Here is an 18,854-nt window from a genome sequence, read left to right as displayed (position 1 = left end):
CATAAGAAATAATAAGACATTAACTAGAAAATAGTATATCTACATAAATTAAATTAGTGTCTGAGACCTTTAACAAAATACTCTATAAAGTAAGAAAAAAAAATTATGAGTTTCTGTTAATTTGCCCACCAGAAAAATTTTTTTGAGAGAGAGATAAAATTAGAGCTTTAAAGGAATGTCTTCATTTTTTTTCCCTGTTAAACTTGACTGTATTATAATAGGCCATTGTAATGGTCTCAGATGTCAGGGTTCATGTGTTTCTTGTAAATAAGAATCTACATTATTTAATTTTGATGTTTAGCAATTCTCTCCACCTTGGGCTATATAAGCTAGACTACAATTATGCCAGCCCAAATCTTATCTCTACGCAAAGATTTAGAACTTAGACCCCAGGAATGAGACTCTGATACAACCTTCCATTATGAAGTTTTGAATGCCAAAGCCTTCTGAAGTGTATCAATATTCAAATCCTTGTATTTATCTTGGCAACTTTCTTCATCCTTAACTTACTCTTGAACATTTCAACTAAGAGTTAAGTGGGCATCTTTATCAACAGAACTTTTCATATTAGTGCCAACTGCTTAAAAAATGTCAAATATTCAACAGATACTTATTTAGCTTCTAGTCTATAAAAGGCTTTGAGCTGGGCACTAATGGAGCAAAAAGTAGGCTTAGAGACTGGGCGTGGTGGCTCATGCCTGTAATCCCAGTACTTTAGGAGGCTGAGGTGGGCAGATCACGAGATCAGGAGTTTGAGACCAGCCTGGCCAACATGGTGAAACCCTGTCTCCACTAAAAATACAAAAGTTAGCCAGGAGTGGTGGCACATGCCTATAATCTCAGCTACTCTGGAGACTGAGGCAAAAGAATAGCTTGGACCTGGGAAGCAGAGGTTGCAGTGAGCTGAGATCATGGCACTGCACTCCCGTCTGGGTGACAGAGCACGACTCTGTCTAGAAAAAAGAAAAAAAAGTAGGCTTACTTTCCGCCTTTGAGGGTCAAGGTCAAAACAAGGAGATGATTAATTAGGAAATGATTGCACTGGTAGACGGAGTTTCCTGTCTACCAGTGAGATAAGAAAAATATGTGATCAGCAAAGTAAATAAACAACTACAAATTCAATTAAATAGGCCATGATATGTTAGAAGGCCATGTTTAACTTCCAAATGGATTTATACACTATAAATATTATAGGAGATTAGAAGAGAAAGATTATTCATCAATTGTTTATTGGTGTTTACACTGGGCTAGGCTTTACTCCTCCTTATAAATACATACAGTTTCCTACTTGACACCTCCATGTATAGACCTAACAGGCATTTCAATCTCAGCACCCTTAGAGTGAGCTCAGATTCTCTCTCCAAACCTTCCACCTGTGTTCTTTATCTGAATGGCAACTTGGTCCTTCTGGATGATCAGGTCATAACAAGCACAGTCAACTCTGACTCCTTTTCTTCCCCCCACACTTTATATTCAATCCACAGGCAAACCCTATTGGTTCTACTTTTGAAATCTATCCAGAATCTGACTACTCCTTACAGCCTCAACAACTACCATCCAGGTCTTTGGCTGAGATCATTGCAACTGTTTCCTGATTAATGGTCTCCCTGCTTTGACCCTCGACCCTCTACAGCCAGAGACTCTGTTAACTTCCCTGTTTCAGGGCCTCCCAATTTGTGGGGTTATAGTTAACATAGCACTCACTATTCTCCAGTCACTGTCCTAAGCAATTTGCACCTGTTAACATACTGAAGTCTCACAATAACCTTACACGGGAAGTACTGTTACTTTCTACATTTTATCAGTGATGACACAAAGACGCAAGGAGGACAGGTCATTCATCAGGATCACACAACTGGTGACTGGCAGAGATAGGACTCAAACCCTGACATTCTGGCTCCATAGCCCAGGCTCTTAACCTCTGTGCCTGCTTCTTCCAGTAGCTTCCTTTCTCACTTGGAAAAAGCCAACGTCTTCCTGACAGCTGTGTGCCTGACATGATCTGACCTCATTGCCTCCCTGACCTCGCCTTCTACAATTCTCTCCTTGGCTCATCCAGACACACCGGCCTCCTTGCTCTTCTTCTAACACCCCAGGCTTCTTCTCACATTAGGGTCTTTTCCCTTGGCAGGTCCTTCTGCATAAGGGATTTCCCCGCTGAAAGTGGCATGGCTCATTCCTTTGCCTCCTTAGGGTCTTTCCTCAAATGTCACTTTCAGTCACGTCTGATCACATCCCTATCCAACATCTTACCGTTACATCCAGGCACTGTTTTAAGCACTTAACACTTACTTTATTAAACCCAAACAACTGCTCTAATTTGATGAAATTGCTATTCTCGTTTTACAGAGGAGGAAAAGAGACATAGAGATGTTAAATGGCATGCCCAAGGTCACACAGCTGATAAGTGATGAAGTCAGGATTCCAACCCAGGCGCTCTGGCTCCAGAGTCTGTGATCTTACCAAAAAAAAAAAAAAAAAAAAAATCAATATACAAAACTTGGTGACTAATGGGCAATGGGAAAGTGAGTAAAAAAGAAAAAATCAAAGTTTGTTCAGAAGCTTAGAGCCTGAGTGAGAAGACGATTGGCCAATATAAGAACATCACATTGGACGAGTAGAGGGGGTGGACAGTTTTGATTATCGTCTTCCAGAGCCACGTTTCTCATAGTGTTATCCAAACTACTCCTCCGTCAGAATCAATTGGGAGTGATTGCTACAAGGGCAGATTCCTGAGCTCCACTCCGGACCTTCTCATATAGAGTCTTTGGGGTCAAGAGCTCAAGGAGTTGCATGAATGAAAACTCGTAGGCGATTCTGAAATACGTACACAAAAATTTTCAAACTACCATCTTGGGAAACAAAATATTTTCATTAGCTAAAGTTTGTAGACTAAGCGTCACAATTTTAGCATAGCGTTTCCATAACAACAAAACTGGCAAAATCTTCTATCATTTTCAGACTTTGCAACATAGGTTAGAAAATTTTGATGGGTTTGTTCATTGGCAGATTCCAAGCACCTGAACGAGTGCTTGGTCCATAGTGGGCCGGAAACAAATGATTCCTGAGTGTGTGAATTTTGGAGTGGCCCAGAAGAAATTTTTAAAATGCACGATGGTTCTGTATGAGCACATGTTCCTCAGAGTAGTCCAAGATTTCCACCAGACTTCTTATATAAATTCAGTTTACCAGTTTTATCACTATTTCCTTAAAAGTGTGAATAGACTGGAAAATATACTGGCTTTTAGAATCATTGCTCTAAGTGTTGGAGTGCTGGCATTTAGCAGGTATGTGAAGTTAAGATATTCAACCTTTCTGAAACTCTATTTTCTTCATCAGTATATTCTTCATCACCTTATTTAATGCCAATAAAAGTGTTATATAAATCAAAAGGATCCTTGGAAAAGCATTATGACTAGGTGAATAATTTTTAAAAATTTCTCAGTTATTTTGAAGGGTAAGTCTTTTTGCAAATTTCTAGCTGCAAAATTTTATAGACTGACAAATAAAATTAGAAAAATGAGACTGGAATAGCATGAACAATACACATAGTTATGGAATGTGTTAATGTTATTAACAAGCATTAAACTAGGAAAACAAAGATTTCTTTGACCTTTGAACTGTTTCAAATCCTTTAAAATTTAATTTGTGAAAACCTAAGAAAAAAATAAGCATGAAACTACCTCTATTTAGTGTTTCCTTTTAGAAATAATCACAGCCCACTAATTCAGGAACAATTATTGCTTTTTGAAAATAAAATATTGATTTGTTGAAGAAATGGGCAAACAATATTATAGTTTAGTGTTCTGTGACTCAGAGGCATAGCCCAAGCCAAATGACTTTCATTTAAGAACTTTCAGAGTAACAGGTATTTTTCATTCATTATTTACTACATCCTTGATATCTCAACATTGAAATCTAAGAGAAAAAAGTCGATTGTGCTGAAGCCACCTGGACTTGAATGTCTCCTCAATTTTGGAAACTTTACCATATCACCTATTCTAATTTCAGTGACTAAGCAGATCTCTTTTTAAACTTAAAGAAAGAAAGAACGCTATCTTCTAATTTATTCTTGCTGATCAAACAGATGCACAAAAACAGAACAACATTTGTTTACTACAATAAAGCATAGACAAAAATGTAATTTGACAAGAGGCAAGAAACAGCTTTCTGATGAAAACCTATGCATTCTACAAAATTCTTAATTCTTTATTCTAATATTGTGTCTAAGTTACGCATTCTGGAAAGGCATTTCCTTTGCAGAGGCAGAAAGAAAAGCCCCAAATATCTTGAAGTTAAAGATCTAACTACCAGCGTCTATACAACTTCAACGGTTACATCTCATAAAAAGAAAATACCCATTATGAGCTCTTCTTTCAAATTATAGTTATAAAATAAAATCTCACTTAAACCAAACTCCATAATTTTCTCTTATTTTCTGCACAAAAGTTAACAACAACATACAAAACATGAGTTAGAAGAGAATTTCTAGTAGGCCAATAAGCTGCACAGTTTCATGACATATACAAGAGGAAGAAAATATGTTCTTTGAATGATAGAAATAGTTATGAAAATTTTTCCCCAAACAGTACTGCAGAGTAGTAAACTCTAGGTCACACATCTTTATCTAATGCTGAACACCGAAACCCCTAAATTGTAACCTCTCTATAATAACAGTTCAATCCACTGAGGCTGCTTTACCACGGATACCATACCATTATGATGAGGGTTCTGGGTCTATTCATTTCATCGTCACTTTCCAGAGGCAGAATTTCGTGGGATGGTTCTTCTTGGCGTCGTCTACAAATGTGTGGACAGCTCCTCTGGACCACAGAACGAAAAGCTTGAAGCAGAACAATGCTGGCAGTGCAGCCCATTGCTGCATCCTGGAGCCTACAAAATAACTTCTATGTTGATGCTATGTTTGCAAAACAGTGGCTCCTTGTCCCTGAAAACAGCCTACACTGCAGCTGCAGCCGGCTCACTCTCCAATCATTTCCTTGAGCTCTGATCATCTGATCATGGCCAAATAGCTTGGATACAGAGATGGGAAAGATTTGATCCACATAAACTGAACGCACTCGGACTATTAGAGCACTGTGCTCAGAGAGTATTTCTCAATTTACATTGAGAGCATGTTTCCTGTTCGTTACAATGACGATCTTCGATTCTCCTATCAGAGGTCTGAATAAATATATCTTTCCCACTCAGACACACAAATAAATTACTCTTTTTCACAACTGAAAATCTGACTTCACACTGACAATTTTTCCTGAGGCAAATGAGCATCATATAAAGAGTGAAAAGGATTGTTTTTTAAAAACATAAACACTTCCTGAAGGAAATTTTGCTGGATATTTCACTAAGTGATTGAGGTTTTTACTTTTCATAGTTAATAAGTTCCAGAAATGAAATTGGCTTATCTGAAACATAGAGTTCACTAGATCGAGATGATTTAACAAAAGCATGCACGCATTAACCAGCCCCGAGTGAGAGACACCAGTGTTCCCCTGCGATTTCCTTTCAATAGTATGGTTGTTCTGTTCCCACACATGCAGTTCTGCAGCCTAATACATTTTTATATTTACATAGGCGGCTTGCACGGCTGAAAATATCTCTATTACCGAGGTCACTCAGCAAGCTCCGCCAAGCTGACCTCTTAGAAAAAGCAGCTGTAAAGCATTTTAACATCCTATCAATAAGAATTCAAGGAGCTGGGAAGGACTTTGAGGTCTTTGGTAGTTAAGAGTCTAGTATTCCCTGACTCCTGTGAGACTAGTCACTTAGGAAAGAACCAGAGAGAGATGCTTAGAAATCACGTGTCCTTTCTGGAATGGCCTCAACATCTAATGGTATAGTGAAAGGGAATAGGACAACAGGGGCTGCTAGCACTAAAAATATCTCATGGAAAATGGATTTTGCTTACAAATGAGGAAAGTATGAAATCCCCAATAGAATTCAATGTCGGGATCTTTCTGCCAAGCTAATTCTTCCAGTGTAACTCTCGGAGATTCAAAGAAAGAAAATGTTTTCTTTGGTTTCTGGACTCCTTGGCGTGAAGGGTGCTGCAGGAAGTTTGGGGAAGGATTGCTTTGCTGTGACGTGTGGCCGCCCCAGCCTCAGTAAGGTCACTTTCGCGGAAGTATCTAGCATCATGACCAATTAGGCATTAATTGCTCAGTAATCTGTCACAACACAACATCATTTTAATTGGTATGTTGGCCAGAGAAGTAATACATGCTTCTTTTTCTTTTCTTTTAAGAAGTACTGGCTGCCAGTAGTTTTTCATCTCTCTCTGTTTTGAGCAAACATATTTTAGTGCTGCTGGAAAAAGAAGAAAAAAATGCTAATGATGCTGGCAAGTCCTCTAACTCCATCCGGACCTTTGTCAGACTGCCCGGGTGCTAATCTAAACCATTTTTACTCTAAACAACTAGGGCATTTACTACAGAGAGGCTGCGATTTAGTCTATCTGGCTTGTGTGTATTGAATATCTATATATAACTGTGTCCACTAGAGACAGATGTGCAGAGTGGGCTTTTATGTTTGTGAGTGTGTCTTTTCAAATTGGACAGTTCCTCAGGCCCTCTGTATGGCAGTGCCCATCCCCATCCACTCATTCCCATCCCCCAGGATGTATCCTCCAATCACTTCCATAGGTCCTGATCATCTGCTCATGGCTGCGTAGCTTGAACACAGGGAGTTGCTAGATGGAAACGCTTAAATAGACCACCAGCTCCAGTCAGAAACTGGAGAGAGAAGACAGATCCCTCAGCTATCCACCATGGGCTTGGCAGGCAAGATGTACTTCACATCCTAAACTCCTCTCTAACCAGCTCTCTCTAAATCTGGCTGACCTCTGGGGTGGCTTTTGGAATCAGATGTTTTGGCAGATGCCAAAGTCTTTAGGGAGACAAATGAGATGCTTTCTAGCTATTACAGTCCCACTTTCATCGATCCTCTCTGCCTCTGAGGAATTCACTCCTGTTATTGATGGGCTGCTGAGAGACTCAATAGTCTCTCTCTTTCTTGTCCGTCTCCTCTCTCTGTTAGCCTCTGTTATCAAGCTAAAGGAACGTTTGAGGATTAGTTTCTTCGGAATTCAATACACACAACCATTATCCAGTGGACGAGAAACAAAAAGACAAAATGCAGGAAAGAAGAGTTGAGTATGTTCTCCAACATTTCTCATGAAAGACTCTAAACATGCAGCAAAGTTGCAAGAAATGGGTTGGGTTCTGAGCTCTACGTTTTACGTAGTATATTAAGCGGGAGATTGGGTTGGGTTGGGGGAGAGATTAGAAATCTACCCAGAAACATGGCCATGTTTCCATCACATTTAACATGCATGTTGATACATGGGAATATTTTTCTTTTCTTTTCTTTTTTTTTTTTTGAGATAGAGTCTCACTCTGTCACCCAGACTGGAGTGCAGTGGCAGGATCTCAGCTCATTGCAACCTCTGCCTCCCAGGTTCAAGTGATTCTCATGCCTCAGCCTCCTGAGTGTCTGCGACTACAGGCGTGCACCACTACACCAGGCTAATTTTTGGTACACAGGAAATATTTTCAGATTAGTTTTCGGATTAGGTATAAATGCCTCAGTAGGTGTCTGCTATTTTCATTTGAATTATTAATGAGATGAATCATTAACTTGGCCTCCAAATATCAAATGTGCACAGCCTTACTAATAAATGACCTTTGGAGACTCTTCTTTGCTCTCTCATCTGCCTTATTCCCGTAGGGGGTCTTATTTCATGACTCAATAGGATATTTATTAAACCTAAAATGCTAGAAACAAGATTTTTAAGTTCTTGTCTTAGATTAGGATATGTCACTAATCATTCATAAGGCTAAATTTTCCAAAGAGATGTTGGAAGCTAGATTTCACTCTGGGCCATTAATTATATGTTATGTTATTATATTATATTATAATATGTTATTTCATATATATAAATTTATTCGGCACTTATGAAATCTTAAATTTGTGCACAGCGAAAAACATTCTTGTTTCAAAGCAGAGATTGCCGTGTTGTATAAATGAGAGTAGCCTTAGTGTACACAGGAAATGGAAGGAAGGATGGAGGGAGATGTCTTAACATCATATTGACCAGTGAGAAAGACATGTAGGAAGAAAAAGTAAGTCATTTCAGAGAGCAAAAGAAAGTTAAGGAGAAAAAAAAGAAAAATATGAAGGAAGGGACAAACAAAAACCACCTCTATTGTGCTGAATCCTAGGAGGGTTCTGGACTCTGTCTCAGGGGTCCACCTACCCAGCTGTAGGCTGCCCATCCTTCTTCAACAAATCTTGAGTAATGAATTTAGTTTTCAGAACACTTTTCTAAAACATTCTGGCCTAAGAATGATTTGGCTGTACACATAGTTATCTCTACCGCTTGGAAAATATGTCTAAAGATCTTTTTACAATGGGCAAGGAAATACATATTTAATTTAAATAAATAATGTCCATTGAGAGTGTTGGACCTGCCCAGCTTTGTTAAATTATATAAAAGCTGTATGTCTAAATCTATATATCTAATCTGTCGCAAAATACGTACATCTATTTTGACTGTGTCAAACTGGACTGTACTTTGGCATGATGGAGGTGAAGCCCATATTCTTCTCCTCCCCAAAAGACCTGGTGCATCTGAGTCTTCTGTCACATAATGCTGACCTTGGATGGGGAGAGGTTTTCTGCTGTCCTGTGTAAGATATCAAATACATGGAAACTTACTGCTGATAATAGACGTTTGTCTTGTAAAAACAAAGATGAGTTTAGATAAAATATTTGAGAAATAAAAAATTTGAGAAATGGATATACCTGATGCTATACAGCTTGATTTCATTGCTTCATACACTGTGAGTTTCTGGTGGGTCTATTTCAAGACTCTAATAAGGTCATGATCAGAACTTATTTATAAAGATAAATTTAGGGAAAGGCTAAGATTTTAAGGGTATAATTATGTCCCCCCAAAATTTATATGTTAGAACCTTGACCCCCAATGTGGCTGTGTTTTGAGAAAGGGCTTCTAAGGGAGTAATAAGGCTTTATGAGGTCTTCAGGGTGAGGCCCTCATTCTCTAGAACTAACGTCCTTATAAAAAGAAGAAGAAACACCATATGTCTCTCTCTGTCTCTCTCTTGCTCTCTCTCTGTCTGTCTTCATGTGTGCACAAGGGAAAGGCCATATGAAGCCACAGTGAGAAAGTGGCATTTCAAGAAGAGTGTCCCCACCAGAAAACAACCCTAAGGACACCTTCCAGCCTCCAGAACTGTGCAGAGAAGAGTTTCTGTTGTTTAAACCACCCAGTCTGTGGTATTTTTTTATAGCAACCCTAGCACCCTAGCAGACCAATACAAAGACCTTGCCTGGAAAAACCAAATTCTAACAGTGAAACCTCAAGTGAATCATCACCTCCTCAGAGAAATGTTCTTAATCCACCCAGGTTGAATTAACCCCCACCTTCCTCCCTGCTTCTAAAACACAAATGTTCAGGAATCACCTCTGAAGTAGCTTTTTGCTACACCTGCATGCCCTCTGGCCAGCAGAACATCACTTCCACATTTGGAGTCCAGAGATCCTGACTTCTAGCTCAAGGTGGTACGTGGAGTACATTTTTTAATCTACCTCTTTCCCTAAATCCACTAGAACAACTGCCACCAAATATCCCGAGAAAGGCAAATACTTCCAGAATACCTAGCACAGGTGTCAACACCTCAGTGGAGCCCTTCACTATTTTAGCTGTGGCCAGTGGGGATGGGGTATGTATCTAGTCAGCCTGGCAGACTGGCTTACATATCCTGAAATGAAGACTGCAGTTGGTGCACTGGTCAAACTAACAGCTTGTCAACAGGTCAGTCTGACCAACTGAAGGAAGGGATTCAATGTTCTTCCTCTCCCTGATCCCAGGGCCAGAAGGCAGAGTACTCTAGCTCCCCAAACTAAGTAGATCTCTCTTAGTTTGGGTTAACTTATGGTGTGACTGACAGGACCTACAGTCAATATGGACCGAGCATCCTGGTTCAAGTCTAATTTGATGCTTGTCCAAGTGACAGCCTGCTGGAAGAGGCGGCCAGCAGAGCACAGTAGAAAAACTCACAGTGAGCTGCTGCAAAATGGAGATCATCCTTTATTCTTTCAGGATATTGGTAGGAAAAGAGTAGCTGCAAAGGCCAACATAGAGCCTGGCCCATAATTATTCAGTGAACCAGTGTGATGCTGCCTCTGCTAGGGTGATAACAGAGGCTTGATCTCCTCCCTCTCAGCTTCCAGGATCAGCTTAAATGTGATACTGCCCCAGAAAAGCCTCCCCTAACAGGCCTTGCTTCACAGCCCTGAACCTCAGTCCTTATCACTGTACCCTGTGGGTTTCCTTTCTAACATACCAGCTATAATTACATCCTGATTGATGTAATTTTTAAATTACGTATACCCTCTCTGTAAGATATAGGATTGTGCTTACTTTTTCGCTATATATCCTGCACCCACCTTGGAGTACATGCTCAGTGAATAATAATCATGATAATGATGATACCCCTAAGAAAGCAAGCCCTTACCCAGAGCTCCCATGTGCCAGGCACAGTTCTAATGAATATTTACACATTGAGCTTCATTTACTCCTCCCTCTATGAGGCAGTGCTGTAATCATGCCTGTTTTACTGTTGAGAAAATTGAGGCACAGAGATATTATGTGATTCCCTCAGATAATCACAACCAGTAAATGGTAGGACCAGAATTAGAACTGGCATGTGGTAGTGGGTAGTGAGGCGGCCCTGGAAAATTCCCTTTAAGAGCTGGTCTGTCCCTCACAGGAAAGCTTGCAACTTTTTCTTGGATGACAGTTTCAGAAACCAGCTAGTGATCTAGCAGATTGCTTTAAGGTGATGACTTAAATTGCATTTTGATGGGAATTGAAAACATTCTTAAACATAATGAATTTGATCAACAAATTTTTTAAATGTGCTGTGTTTACTATGTGAAGTGTTCACTGGCAGCAGTGACTCAACTGCCTAAATTGGCTGTGAAATCATATATTTAGAATACAGAGACACAACGGGCCCCCTTTATCATTCCGTGCTTCCTCCTACATGAATAAAACGTCAGTTAACACGAAAATGCCCCCAGAAAAAGGCTATTTTGGATCCAATTAGAATGAGGAAAATGAGGCCGTCACCCCAGGACACCCTGCGAGCCTGGGTATGGTTGCCCATGCTGTAAGAGCTGCCACTCACTCTTGAATCCATTGGAGGCTGACCCTGGAGAGCTGGCTGACAGCTCACACATGTCGCTGCTACAGAGAGAACCAGGCACTTTCCTTCCTGGGCTAGTGTGGGGATCTAGGGGTGACCATCAATTTGATGGGAGCTCAAGTGCCTCACAATCTTTGTTTCATCTTCCTTCTCTACCACAAATATTTTCTGTGATGGGAAGAAACATGGGGACAAAGGCAGAGGGTAGGAAACTTCTATCTACTGATTTAAGCTATAATAGTACCTTTCCATGGGAGCTCAGAAATGATTAGTGGAATGAATGAATCAATAGGTAATAAAAATCACACCATCATTGTCATCATCATCATCATCAAGCTCTTAATCATGTTGGATTTCTTTGTAAAATTTCCAGAGGCTCAGCAAGTGTTGCTAAACAAAATGACCCAAAGGAGGAGAACCCTTTAGATTAAAAGTGACAGGGGATTTTGCCCCCAGTCAGTAAAACCAGGTCATGGGATTTGGTCATTTTCCAAGGCAAGATTAGTGAGAATCTTTTTCCATGTCTGTTTCCAGATGGGTAAGCCCCCCCACCCCTCAGGTCTAAACTCAATTAAATGGCTTGTAGAGAGTTAATCAGTGCCTTCTTAGCTGAAAAGCGGAAAACACAACCCAGTGAAGTCATTCTTCCTAGTACCCACTTACCCTTTATCAGCTATCAACTGTGCCCCTCCTACTGCTACCTCTACTCAAGGACTTGGGACTTAAGTTTATTGTGATAGCAACCCATGACGTTTTTTTCCCCCAACAACTATGATTTCTAGAAATCTTTTCTTTCGTTTTCTCTCTCTTCATTTTCACTTAATTATAGTGGCCTCCACTTTGCAGGCATCTTTCCCATGTGCTGACATTTATTGACTTGTACAATTAATCACTTTGGAAAAAGCACACTGTTCTTTTTCTTTAAAAATACAGATGCTGTTGTCAAGCTTTTCTTTATCTTCATTTTTCTACCTTTGGCATTGGTGCAGCTCAAAAGCAGATTATTCTTTTGTTGGTACATTTAGATGCATCAGAAAATTATCTTTCATTGCTCTCTAAATCAGCTTCCTGCAGAGTGCATGGATAATTTAAATGTTCCATTAATAACTTACCTTTCTCCAGCATCTATGTTTGATTGAACTTTTCTCAGCTCATACTAAACCTTATTTTTAATAAAGGGTAGTATAGTGCAGCACTTAGGCAAAAGATCAGGAAGCAGGTTGCCAGAATGTAAATCCCTGTTGAGCTGTTTATTACCCTTGTTACTTTGAGAAAAATTTTAAGCCTCAATTTCTTCATCTGTTCAATGAGCGAATATTCATGAGGATCTAATATCCACATAAAGTGCTAGGCCCAATACCAAACACATGGTAAGAATTCATCAAATTTTAATTATGACTACAAAAATCTAAAGACTTTTAAACACTGCTTGTTTTCTCCCCACTTCCCCACTAAGTAGTATTTTTTAAAAAAATCTCCTTACTCTTCCTTGGCCAGGGACACACAGTGTTCTCTGCATGATAGGGGAAGAGGTTTTGCATTTGTCTCCTCTGTGCTTTAAAGTTATCTCCCATGGGAATGTGACACAAGTTCCAAATCCCCTTCCCTGTTATTTTTCATGAAAAAACAAATTTGAAATAATATAGTAATACCTCACTTATCCTGAGGTCACTTCTTTTGCAACGTCAACTATTCTGATCACAGTCAAGTCATGAAAAGGGACAAAAACTTCTCCAGAGCCAGAAAAGGGCGTCACATCATTTGTTCTATGAAGCTTATGGGAGTGGCTTAGTGAAGAGGTATTTCTATCATCATGGTTAATGCCATTATCTTATGCAGGATTCTAAAGAGCTTGCTGAGCTAAGCTTACAGTGAGTTTTGACCAGAAGCAATATCATTCTGACCTGCTCTGGTCATCCAATTGCTACTGGAAGGATGGCTCTGCTGAAGGCAGGTGGGCTGAAAGCTTCTTCAAGGGTTTGTGGTGGGCCCAGCTATGAAGCCAGCCCACCAAAGACTCAGCCATCTGATAGGGCTGAGGCTACATACATAGGAAAGAAATGAGGGTGACATAATGCAGCCTAGAAAGTGATTCAGAGCAATGAGCACAAGCTTTGGAGTTGAAGGGACCCGCCTGTGTTTGAATCCTAGTTTTGTTGTCTTGAAACATTAATTCTCCGAACCTTATTGTCTCTATTGGCCAATAAGAGTAAGATGAACCCTTCTACAGAAATGTTGTAACAAAGGCACATAATACAAAACACTGGCATAAACGGTAGATGTTATTCTTTCACCACTATCATTATTACAACCATTTGTGATATTATCATTGTTATTCAAAGTTAGTACCAAAGAGGGTAGATAACAGTCCTGCCAGTCAAGGCTCAAAGTCAATAAAGCCATGCGGAAACAACAACTCAACAGCAGAGAGAGCCTTGGCACTGGAAAGAAGTGGCAAGGACAAGAGAGAGATGGGACAGGAAGTTTCCTTGACCTCTCTTCACCAGCCCGTGGGCCCAGGGTGCATGACTGAGTCGGGCTAACTTAAAGGTATGAGCCAACCACCAAAGGAAGGGATAGATGACAGACAATCTGAGAACATGAAAAAGATAAAATAAAATCAACACCCATGGTATCTGGGACTAATCCATGTTGGGGGTGGTAAACACTGGAAAGGTGCATAAGCAGTGTTCTACCCCAGTACGACGGATGAAACTGATGCATTAGGGAAATGACTAATGCATCAATGACTGATGTTTAGACTTTATGGTGGGAGTGAATATAGGAGGAGTTGTTGCTGGTATATGTTCACAACAAGGACACTAATGCATCAGGAAAAACCAAATTATGTCCAAGTGGCCTTGGGTTCAGGAGGGAGAAATCTGTGATACATTCTGGATAAAACTTCCATCAGCAACTTTTAATTTTTAAAAGTTTAGTGATTAAATTGAATAAATTATGTTATCTTCAAGAGTTAGCTATGTGAAAATATTTTTGGATGACATGGGATAAATGAGCTATTAACTGTACTCCCTGTACTTGTTCTATTTTATTTTCTGTGTTCATTTTTCCCCCTTTGAATTGTGGCAGGAATTAACCACCCACGTCTTAAACATTCCAAGTTAAATCTAGTTTACAATAATCACGAATTGCTTTCCAAACATGAAAATGGCAGTCTTTAAAGTCATTTACAATGTTCCTTCCAAATCAATTTTAAAGGTAAAAAGATAACAGCCTGAGTGTGTCTCCATTTTTACATTATTTGCCAGGACTCAGGGGAGCCACTCAATGTATCATTTTAGGGTTGGTGCAAAGCACCCAGCTCCAGGATTTTGAAAGGAAACAGGGACAAACCAAAGTTTAGATCCAGCAGGAATAGGAGACATAGGCAATATGCAGAAGATTAACTTGATATGATAATGTTTACCTTCTCCTTACAACCTAAACTGCAGGATATGGATTCTTAAAGTTTTTGTTCCTACTATTTCCAGTTTGTGCTACTGACAATTGAAGCCACTGTGGTTCCCCCAAAGCAGCCTTCCTTTTCGTGCGAAGAGGTTGGAAAAGCACAAAATTGGCTTTGGGCTCTAACACTCATTAGGACTGCAGACAAATCTTGTCACCTCTTTCTCTGGATCTAAGTTTTCCTGTACATAAAATTAGAGGGTTAAAGCACATGGCACAAGTTCTTCCAGGTCTAGGATTCTATAGCTTTATCTAACAAAAAGATTCAGTTAGAACACCAATGACAAATGTCTGGACTTTAAGGTAGGGGTGAAGATAGGAGTTGTTGCTGGGACAGACCCCATTCCCCTAACCATATATTTTTTTTGAAGGCTATAGTAAACATCACCAACAGTGTCACAAAAGAGGTAGGAGCACTCTGAAAAGTGAGGTAAGAGGAAAGCATTGGCAATCAGGCAGTGGAAGGAGGTCCAACAAAGCCCAGAACAGTCACCCCAATCCACTCTAATATGTAAACAGCATTGCCCTGTGGTGCAGGTTGATGGAAGGAATACCAAGAGGACTCAAATGGTCTCTCTTTGGAAGTTTAATCATTTTGCTGTCCAACAAACCTGAATTTACCATTTCCTGGATTTGCGACTTTTTGTCAAATGATCTTTTGCTCTTTGTTTACACAGTGGAGAAATGGGAATGGTAATCATGTATTATATCAGATTCTTATATGACAAGGAGGAGTAAATGAGCTAATCCAAATGGAGCACTTGACATAGCACCTGAGACATTGGGAAAAAGAGAAGCTCTACTGCTTATGGGCTCAACTTGGGAGCATCCACACTCCACAGCAACTCACCAGGTGAGTCAACTGTGCCTTCCATTGCAAGGTGGCACTAGCAGTCATGGGAGAACAGAGAACCTCCTAAAGTGGGAGAAATCACTGGGATCCTGGCATTTCAGATGAGAAGAATGCAAGACAGGATGCAGGATATTCATGTCCACCTTTTAGGAGAAGTATTGTTATCCTGTTTTATTTTCAGGTGAAACTGAATTCTGACTGTCGAAAGCATCCGCTCCCTCTATTCCCAAGCCCACTCTGTCCCCTACCCAACACGGCCAAGCTCCCAGAGGGCAAAGCTGAAGTTCAAATGGAGATTTGGCTCCAGGACCCTGGGTTACGTGGAGGTAGGAGCCTAGCCTCCACACTGGTAGTGTTCTACCTTGAAAAACCCCTAAACCTGATCAGCTGCATGTACTCTTGGGTCTTTAGGAATATGTGTGGTTGGGATATGATCCTATTACATTTCTGAAGGGAATACAAATTACCTTACTGCAGTCTTGATAAAGGTCTTGTCCCCACCCAATATAGAGCTGAAGAGAAGACATACCCCATGGACATGCTTTGGCTTCTAAAACACAGTCTATCACAACATGTCTGTGAATAAAAACGGTGACATAGATCACGTTGTAATTTGTTTAATACGTAAGATTTTTTAAGAGTAGCCCATCAACTCTTGATGTGTAGCGTATGTGTAGCGATGTGTACTGGCGTAGATGTGTAGAGGTGGTATGTTAGGGCCACCTCTGTAGAAGCTAATGGTGACATAAAGCTTCAAAATCAAGTTGAACGTGACATCAGAGGTAGTATATGTACTGGTTAAGGAGGATTCTAGGAAAAGGCAGCCTGGGTTTGAAAGTCAGTTCTGTCTCTTACTAGCCTGGTAATCTTCAGCAACTTACTTAACTCCTCTCAACCTTCACACTTCCCTCCGAAGACTACTGTGAGAATTAAGTGAGATAATATGTACAAAAAGTTTAACATGGTGCCGGAAGTAGTACTACAGGGTCAGCAAATGGCGGCTACTATTACTGCCTCCAAAAAGTGGAAGACACTGTCAACCAGAAAGTCTCTCCTGCTTTCTCTTGGAGGCATTGAATATGTGAAATGCAGTACTCACTAAAATATTCTTACAACAAAGACTGCCCCTTTCTAGAAGCTTCTATCTTAGTATGGCCTGACACTGAATCACCAGTGCTAACTAATGTTGGGAGCTCCCTGGGAAGAGGTCATTGGTCCACATCCAGTGTTGGCAGACAAGATCTTCCTCCAACTGATCCGATTCAGGGTATATATTATGTCATTCCTCTACTCACTCTATTCTTTTTCTAGTTCACAAAGCAAATTTTCACACACACACACAAACACACACACACTGCATAAATCTGTGTTAGTTATCTATTGTTGAATAACACGTACTCCAAAACCTAATGGCTTTAAACAAAAATAAACATTTATTATCTCACAGTTTCTGTGTGTCAGGAATCAGGAGTAGCGTAGATTGTAGTGACGCTGCAGACAAGATGTCAGCTGGGCCCATGGTCATCTGGAGGCTACAGCTGCCCTCCCACGGTTCACTTGCATGGCTGGCAAGTTAGGAGGGGCGGCTGACAGACCTGACTTCCTCAGCAGGTGGGTTTCTCCACAAGGGTTGCTTGGGTGTCCTCATGACATGGAAGCTGGCTTCTTCTGGAGCCAGGGATCCAAGAGGATAAAGAGGAAGCCAGAACGACTAGTATAAGTTACTGGAGTTTGGAGTTGATGACCAGTCAAAGTTACACACTATTATTTCTGCAATATCCTATTGGGTCTATGGGTTAGTCCCATTCGGAGTGGGAAGGAACTAGATAGGGCATGAGTATCCAGAGGTAGAGATTGTTGGAATCCGCCTTGAAGACAGTCTCACTGTAGACACCCCTCTGCCACACACAAATCATATGTCTAAGAAGCATCTTTAGTAAATCAGCTAACGTCAATGCATACAATTCAACAAACACTTAATTGAACACCTATTATCTATTTCATGGCAATAATACACAAGAGGGCCTCTTGTAGTTGTTTCTAGGTTTGAACGATTTGGATATTTTAATGTAACTTTTACTATTCTAGCATTGAAAGGGTGTTGCATAGCATAGGTGCCCACAGTGACTTGCTTCCACTCCCTCCTCACGATACAGAGCCATGGAGAGCCACTCAGTCCAAATGGCTCAAAAGATAAGTCATCAATCGCTGGGGAGAATGGATTTAAAAAAGCATGGCTAACTGTGCAAATCCCAATACATTCCCTCGTTTTCAGAATGTGGAAAGTGATTGCTGCATTTTTAACTTTTTGGTTTTATTTGAGAAAAAGATATATCAGCTTGAATAATTTTTAATGCGTATTGCTCACACTCTCGGCCAAGAGCTTGTTTTAGCATAAAAAGGACGCTACTGGTATCCAAACTCCAATTTTTGCAAAAACCTAGTTTTTTTTTTTTTTTTTTTTTTGGTAAATCTCTACATGCCATTTTTGTTCTTAAGCATTTTAGCCAGTTACATGATAGATGTTATTTGCTTCCTTGAAACTGACTATGTGGTAATTTGAGTCAACTAATAAATTGTATAAAATGAATGGCTAGGCCATTACTTGGGCTAACCATTGCTTATTCAATAAAAGTCTTGTTCAGGACACCTACCCACTCAAGCAAGCACTTTGTTTCTCTCCTCTTCATCACACTGTGTGATAAAAGTTCACCCTATATCTGCTGTTTCTAGTCAGGCACAGGGGGGCCTGGTGGCCACTAGGAGTCGGAGCGGGGTGCAGGAGGATGAGCTGCCTGATATGACACAAAATATCACAACTGAATTAGAAGAAACAAATCCTAAAAGGCCAGGTATCTGTCCAAACTTCAAGGGGACTTATAGACTTGAATTCTACTACAGTGGGATTTGACTGCTTGTGTTCAAGTCCTGGCTCAGCCATTTATCAGTTGTGTGACAATGGAGAAGGGACTTAACTTCTCTGCGTCTCATCTGTACGCTGAGGAGAGTAAGTGTCATGACAGTTAGGGTGCCCATATAATTGACCATCCAAACCAGAACCCTCTGAAAGTTAGAGAGAGTGCTATTAATAATTATGCATATATAGGGACTATTCAAAGACAAGGTGGAATGCAGGCCACCTTGGTAATGATTTCTAACCCTTATGGCTACTGCAAAAAGTCAAATAAGAACATCTGTGTGAAATCATTTAGCCAGGTGTTTGGCATAATAATCTCAATGAGTATCAGCAACATGACCAGGGCTTAATAATGAAGAGGTCCTATCTG

At 40.2% G+C, this 18,854-nt stretch overlaps 1 protein-coding gene and 1 long non-coding RNA gene across 11 annotated transcripts in view; one reads left to right on the top strand and one right to left on the bottom strand.

The window, feature by feature from the left end:
• The window catches only part of DOCK10 (dedicator of cytokinesis 10), a 275,833-nt gene that overhangs the window by 210,011 nt on the left and 46,968 nt on the right, over positions 1 to 18,854 (bottom strand). For 4 of the 10 annotated variants that reach the window (XM_032277637.1, XM_032277641.1, XM_032277645.1 and 1 more), the window contains exon 1: positions 4,716 to 7,404. The exons of 2 other annotated variants lie outside the window; for them this stretch is intronic. In XM_032277637.1, coding sequence (XP_032133528.1) covers positions 4,716 to 4,877 — 162 coding nt within the window. In that variant the 5' untranslated portion in view covers positions 4,878 to 7,404. Of the gene's footprint in view, positions 1 to 4,715; positions 7,405 to 18,854 lie in introns of those variants that run through there. 4 more of the 10 variants (XM_032277639.1, XM_032277646.1, XM_032277638.1 and 1 more) reach the window with 2 other exon arrangements.
• LOC116551455 lies at positions 9,585 to 17,140 on the top strand. Its single transcript, XR_004268944.1, has 3 exons — positions 9,585 to 9,600; positions 17,015 to 17,019; positions 17,054 to 17,140. It is a non-coding gene; the product is annotated as an uncharacterized LOC116551455 (long non-coding RNA).

This window comes from Sapajus apella, unplaced genomic scaffold (genome assembly GCF_009761245.1).
Source record: "Sapajus apella isolate SASKATOON/1434 unplaced genomic scaffold, GSC_monkey_1.0 scaffold10, whole genome shotgun sequence".
NCBI classification, from domain to species: Eukaryota; Metazoa; Chordata; class Mammalia; order Primates; family Cebidae; genus Sapajus; species Sapajus apella.
Note: the sequence above shows the minus strand (reverse complement) of the source record. Positions and strands in the feature narration are given on the sequence as shown.